Here is a 5,744-nt window from a genome sequence, read left to right as displayed (position 1 = left end):
AGGTCGACACAGAGTCGGCCAGGGGATTAATCCGTTTTAGGCTTCCTCCATTACACCCTCTAGAGCCGGAGTGTTGTCGTAGTCATCCGAGCAGTATAGCCCCTCCGTCGCCCAACCGCCACCCACGTGACCGGAGGGGCAACCAACACCTGTGGTGCCACCCACCGGAGAGGTCCATGCGCCCAGCCAGATCCAGGGCCGCTGCCCCGACGCCCAAAGCTCCCTGCGATGGAGGAAGGCAACAGAGCCTCGCCACCACCTTCACTGGAGGTCGCTCGACGACCGACAACATCCTTAGGTGGTAGCGGGGAGGGAGGGTAGGAGGGGTGGATGGCTCGAGTGGCTAGGGTTCCGTCACCTTCTCACGAGCTAATTGAGTGTTGATCAAGTCAAGACCCCTTTAGGAAACTTAAATTGGTAAACTGAAACACTAGCTAGACAGGCTTTGACCAAGGCATGTCTAGCAGAGGAAGAGAGCAGTTTCCCTCTCCACCCAGGTATCCTTTTGAGAATTTTATCTATTAATGGTTGGATATCGAGAATGGATTTTTGGAGCTCGAGCTCCATGCAGCTCGTCTTTTTAAAAAAGAGAATAAAAAATCATAGTTTGAAGTCCTAAAAGATTCTTGAGAAAAAAATACAAATCAAGATTGAGATGTATACTGTATTCCTGTAAAATTTCATGATGGAATATGCTTTGGTGTGAGGTGTATAAAGAAATTATGGACTTTATAGTGAATATTACATGTGCTAGAAATACATGATATTTTTGTAGCTTTCATCGAAATGCATTTCCTCATGAAAATTTGAAGAGATGTTGTATACATCCCTAGGTTCACGTGTATTTCTTTTCAGAATGTTTTGAAACTTGAAAAATATGATTTCCGAACTTCTAAAAAACAAGCTCCAACAGGCATTTCCATTGGATATCCTCATTTCTAAGGTTATCATATAGTGGAGACGAACCAACGTAAATGGGCAAAAAAGAACATATGTTTTCACTGGAAAGCTAGCTATCAGCTCTAGTAAATGAACACAACAAAGAACCGCTGTTTTACAGTTTCAAACTTTCTCAGCCAACAAAATCCACCCTGCATCGAAAAAAAAACTTTCTCAGCTAAAAAGAACACACGTATAATGGGCTATATTACCAGGAGCCCAGGACCACTAAGAATCGGGCCCTGACGAGGAGAAAGAGAGAAATGTCCCCGTCGAGCTTCAGGGCATTTCTGTCATCTCTGCTCACCTTTTCCCGCCTGAAGCCCTTCCCTCCCTTCCGAAGCCCTCGCCGTCCCGCGCCACTTCTCCTCTGCGGTTCTTCTCCCCTCTCCAGTTCTTTACTTCCAAACCTTTTCTGTTCTCCGATCCATTTACCCGGCTGTTCCTTCGAAGGTATGTTTTTTCCCCAACGGATTCATCATTCATGGGGCCGGAAAAGGGATCTGGTTCTTTAGGGTGGGTGGGGATTTTAGATTTCGTTTTTCCAGAAGAAGTTGGGGAATTAGCTTTCCCAAGGTGAAAATATTTATTTCCCTTCGACTATAAGATTTAAACCGATATTTTGGAGTTCATGCTAATCTGATTGGTATGTCTGTATGTTCGCATTTAGATTTAGTTAGGGTTTCTGCATTTCTGTGTTGTAGGAGTAGTCACAAATTTGAGGAAGCTGTGTGGTGAAATGACGGTCAGGATTTTGATGGTCACTGATTCGTGGTGCTATTTCTTCAGGGTTTGATTTGGTAGTGATGATTTGTTCTAAAACTGCATGGTCACATCTCTAGCTGAAGGCCCTTCGCTTTTTCTTGGAGCAAATTATGCATTTTGCACGTTGAAGTTCTCCAACGATTTCGATTCTTTGGTCTGGTTTAACTGACTATTTGACGCAGAGTGTAGAAATCTAGGAAGCCAAGAATGGGGATGCTTCCCTCACCACCGAGGCAGCTAAGCATCGTCAAGGGGGTGAAGGAGGAGGATCAGTTGTTGCACTCTGTTAAGGAGGAGAGTGTTGATGATCTTTCGGATGCAAGTTCATATCCATCTGTTGACCTTGAGGCCGAGGATAGAGATGCATCGATGGAAGTGGAGGAAGAGCAGCCATATGAGGCCCGCCTCAATGTAGAGGAGGAGGAGGAGGAGGAGGCCAAGGGGAGAGAAGCTTTGAGACTTGTTTCTGATCCAGTGACAAAGTTTAACAAGTTTGATGAGCTACTGACCCAGGTCCAGCTCTATTCGGAATTTATACTTGAGAAGGTGCTTGAAGGATATAGCAATTATAGCTCTGCTTATAATGCTACTCTCACAGAAGAAGAAATGTGGGCAAAAGAGCAGGCCGAGCTTGTTCCATTGTGACTGGTGGGAAGTTAAAGCCTTACCAGATTGAGGGTGTGAAGTGGCTAATGTCGCTTTGGTGTAACGGGCTAAATGGGATACTAGCAGATCAAATGAGTCTTGGGAAAACAATCCAGACAATTGGATTTCTTGCTCATCTCAAAGGGAATGGTCTGCATGGTCCATACATGATCATTGCCCCTGTTCTCGCTCTATCAAACTGGGTGGATGAGATCTCAAGGTAAAGTTTCTAAAGTTTCCTTTCAGTGTTTTTAGTTAATGTCTTACATAGAGAAGCTTGGTTTCAGGCTTGTTCCATCTATGGCATGTCTGATTTACTATGGAGATAAATTGGCTCGGTCAGAGATTAGGAGAAAGTTGATGCCCAAAACTGGTGGCCCTGATTTTCCGATAATAGTGACTTCATATGAGATGGCCATGTCCGATGCAAAAATTCTTGCTCAGTACAGGTGGAAATACATTGTTTTTGATGAGGTGACGGGGAAGCAAGTACCCTAAATCATTGTCCTTTGTGGTTTTCACTATTTTATATTTATGTGTCAACTGCATACTTCTTTTCCAGGGCCATCAATTGAACAACTTGGAATGTGAATTATCGAGGAAGTTAAGGCGGCTACCAATGGATAATGGACTCCTTTTGACTAGGACACCATTTCAAAATAACCTAGCAGAGTTGTGGTCGCTACTGAACTTTGCTATGCCTAACATATTCTCATCTCATCAGGAATTGGAATCATGGTATAATTCTTTCAGCTCACACTCCCACCTTTGCCCACCCATTTTGTACATGCCGACATGACCATAGCCTCCATATACTAGAATCACTTCTCAACTTCATGTGTTCATCAGTGACTGATCGCTGCCTTGAGGCCTAGCTTTCAGAAAGCTTGCTCTGGCATATGCCAGAGCTTGTGTTGGCTCGGCTAATTTTCTCATGTTGTTGTAAAACCAATTTAAATAGATCTGTCAAATACTTAGGGAGATATAAAATTCTTTTACTATAATTTATCTGTTGTAATTGTAGCAATTCCACGTTTGAAACAGATATTCTCGTGTAGCTGTATACAACTATATATCATGTTTTTAAGAAACTGCGTTGTCCTATAAGTATAATTATATATCATTCGGTTTGTTTGTTTTTTCTTATAAATATCTTCGCTTTGTTAATGTAAATTAGGATGTCTAGCCCTTAAAAAACACAGTAGTTGAATGAACTGTCTGGACAAGCAATGAAGCAAACCTGCACATTATCAACTTATCGGTTTTTGCATATTTATCTTGTTATACATGTCATGTTTGCTAGAATGTTTATCAAGGCGAATTTTGGTACTTTACATGCCACTTCTTTTGTTTTGAAGATGTTGAAAGTTACTTCTTAAATACTCCATGTATTATATTTGTTCTTTTTCTGTGCCTCTGCTTGGCTAACAACAATTCCTCTTTAAAGGTCTGATGATTTTACTGGGAAAAGAGGTGAGGGACTACAAGAAGAAAGTATAGTCAACAAAAGGGTCCTTGTTTCAAAGCTTAATAGCACGTTGGATCCATTCCTTCTACAAGGGGAAGGTGCTATGTGCTACAAGGCCAAAGCTGTTAAGAACAGGGATGCAATCCACCTCTCGGAAGACCACACGAAAAGAGATGGTTTGAGGTCTGTTGGCCGGAATTCTCAAGAGGCAGCAGCAGAGGTTGCTTCTGAAAATGGCGGTGAAGGCACTCCTAACATGCCATCCACTCGACTGGGGCTGGAAGGTAAGACGGCTAAGAGGCCACGAACAGATGATGCAGTTCTCTCCCTGCTTGGAGAAATCAATGGCACAGTTCAAGCTTCTTTGAGGCCAGCTGAGCATGTGCAGGTGCCGAAGGCACCTTCCCCTGCAGAAATCTTGGAGGCCCTCAGAGAGATCCCCGACTTGGCCCGTGCTGACCTTCTGAGAGCCTACAGCAGTCTGATCCGTGATGATCGCCAGTTTAGATCACTTGTTGCGCTCCCAATTGACATGAGGAAGGACTGGCTGCTCATGGAAGTTGGGAACAAGTGATGCCGGACGTGTTGCTCCAGAAGCATGCGTTCGGAGATTGTTCGATGGAGTTGAACCATGTAAATAAGTAGTAGTATGGATTCTCCTGAACTGTATTTGTTTACTTGCAAGAGCATTTGAAATCACTGGCGCCGATCGACGCGTTGTCGATTTCCGTTGCATGCTCGCCCTCTTGATTCGTCATGTGCCACTGCTCAAAGTGCAGCGTTTGCTTGCTTGGAGGAGCTTCCAGCTTTGGTCAGCAACCTGCTGCAAAAACTCGCAGTTCTGTCCGCTGCAGGTGTAATTTCCATCAGAGCTCAGAGATGCACAAATGGCTTTTTCTAAGAATACAGCAGGAGTTTGTTGTCAGTCGTCCCGGCCAAGGAAGCACTACACCAGCACAAAAATGTAGTACTAGCGTCATGGCGAACCCGTTGTTGGCTGAACCGTAGTCTAAATTGCGTAATAAGTTTCGTTAAATTTGGCTACGAAGTTTGTTGACTACGGTTGTTGATTGATTGCACGGTTATGCAGTTTACTCGCTGGGTAGGTCACTTGCAGCCTTCTCCTTGTTTTCCAATGATGTACTTGTACCATGGGTTTCCCGAAAATCGACTGCATAAGTTTGTAGTATTCAAAGCTAAAACAACATGTGTGACACAACAAAGCTTACCTTATGAGTGGTCGAAGAAGGCGACTGGTTTTTCTTTGAGCTTGAGTCAGTAGGTGGAGGTGCATCACTCTGTTCTTTGTTTGTTGATGTAGTTTCAGAGAAAGAACACTCGGCATCTCCCTGTGGCACCGAAGAAGTACCGACTGACATAAGGGTTGATGTCGTCATCTCCCGTAGAGGCTGAACCTTTTTCACTTGGAAATAGTTGTAATCGCCGTCAAGCGATTTGCTACGTGGAGTATGACAGTGCATTTCTTGCCCACGAAAGCAGCAATTTCAGATAGAAATTGTGGACCTTTTCCCACAATGGCTTCGCCTGCTCTCCAAAGAATGCAAATTCTGCAAACTTTGGTGCCTCAGTATTGCCGTGCTTCACATCTATGGCATGGAGCATGATCTTGTACCTGTAACAGTATATCCATAATTTACAATCGCTTCTACATGTTTATTTTTGTGGCTTTGTCAGGAAGTTACCTGGCAAGTGGTTTGGGAATGGTGCACACAGGACAACTGTATATCACTTTCTTTTTCTTTTTCGTTTTCTTTCGGGATTTTTTTACGGGTGTGGTTTTATTTTTGTAACAGGGTTTTCTTTGGTTTTCCCTTTTCTTTATTTTGCTTTGGTTTTCTTTATTTTCTCATTGGTATCTTCTTTTTTTCTTTTTAGCTACACTTTGTTTTTCTTTTGTTTATTTTCT

At 43.3% G+C, this 5,744-nt stretch overlaps 1 protein-coding gene across 2 annotated transcripts; it reads left to right on the top strand.

The window, feature by feature from the left end:
* Positions 1-1,261: 1,261 nt before the first annotated feature.
* On the top strand, positions 1,262-4,552 carry LOC119293296 (ATP-dependent DNA helicase DDM1-like). Of its 2 annotated transcripts, XM_037571810.1 has the most exons (5): positions 1,262-1,392; positions 1,887-2,569; positions 2,637-2,823; positions 2,912-3,087; positions 3,797-4,552. In XM_037571810.1, exons 2-5 carry the CDS (start codon positions 2,397-2,399, stop codon positions 4,389-4,391), a joined length of 1,131 nt encoding a protein of 376 aa, XP_037427707.1. In that variant the 5' UTR covers positions 1,262-1,392; positions 1,887-2,396; the 3' UTR covers positions 4,392-4,552. The 2 variants fall into 2 exon arrangements, with proteins under 2 accessions (XP_037427707.1, XP_037427708.1); XM_037571811.1 differs by lacking the exon at positions 1,262-1,392 and having other exon boundaries at positions 1,570-2,569.
* Positions 4,553-5,744: the final 1,192 nt, after the last annotated feature.

Source organism: Triticum dicoccoides, chromosome 4B, assembly GCF_002162155.2.
Source record: "Triticum dicoccoides isolate Atlit2015 ecotype Zavitan chromosome 4B, WEW_v2.0, whole genome shotgun sequence".
NCBI classification, from domain to species: domain Eukaryota; kingdom Viridiplantae; phylum Streptophyta; class Magnoliopsida; order Poales; family Poaceae; genus Triticum; species Triticum dicoccoides.
The sequence above is the reverse complement of the archived record's forward strand: the minus strand, read 5'-3'. Positions and strand labels throughout refer to the sequence as shown.

What these genes read in the sequence shown, in the direction of transcription:
- LOC119293296 (XM_037571810.1), top strand. Translation starts at nt 2,397, where the DNA reads ATGTCGCTTTGGTGTAACGGGCTAAATGGGATACTAGCAGATCAAATG. An exon ending in AATACATTGTTTTTGATGAG is followed by an intron (nt 2,824 to 2,911) that starts GTGACGGGGAAG and finishes CTTCTTTTCCAG; the next exon opens with GGCCATCAATTGAACAACTT. An exon ending in CATCAGGAATTGGAATCATG is followed by an intron (nt 3,088 to 3,796) that starts GTATAATTCTTT and finishes TCCTCTTTAAAG; the next exon opens with GTCTGATGATTTTACTGGGA.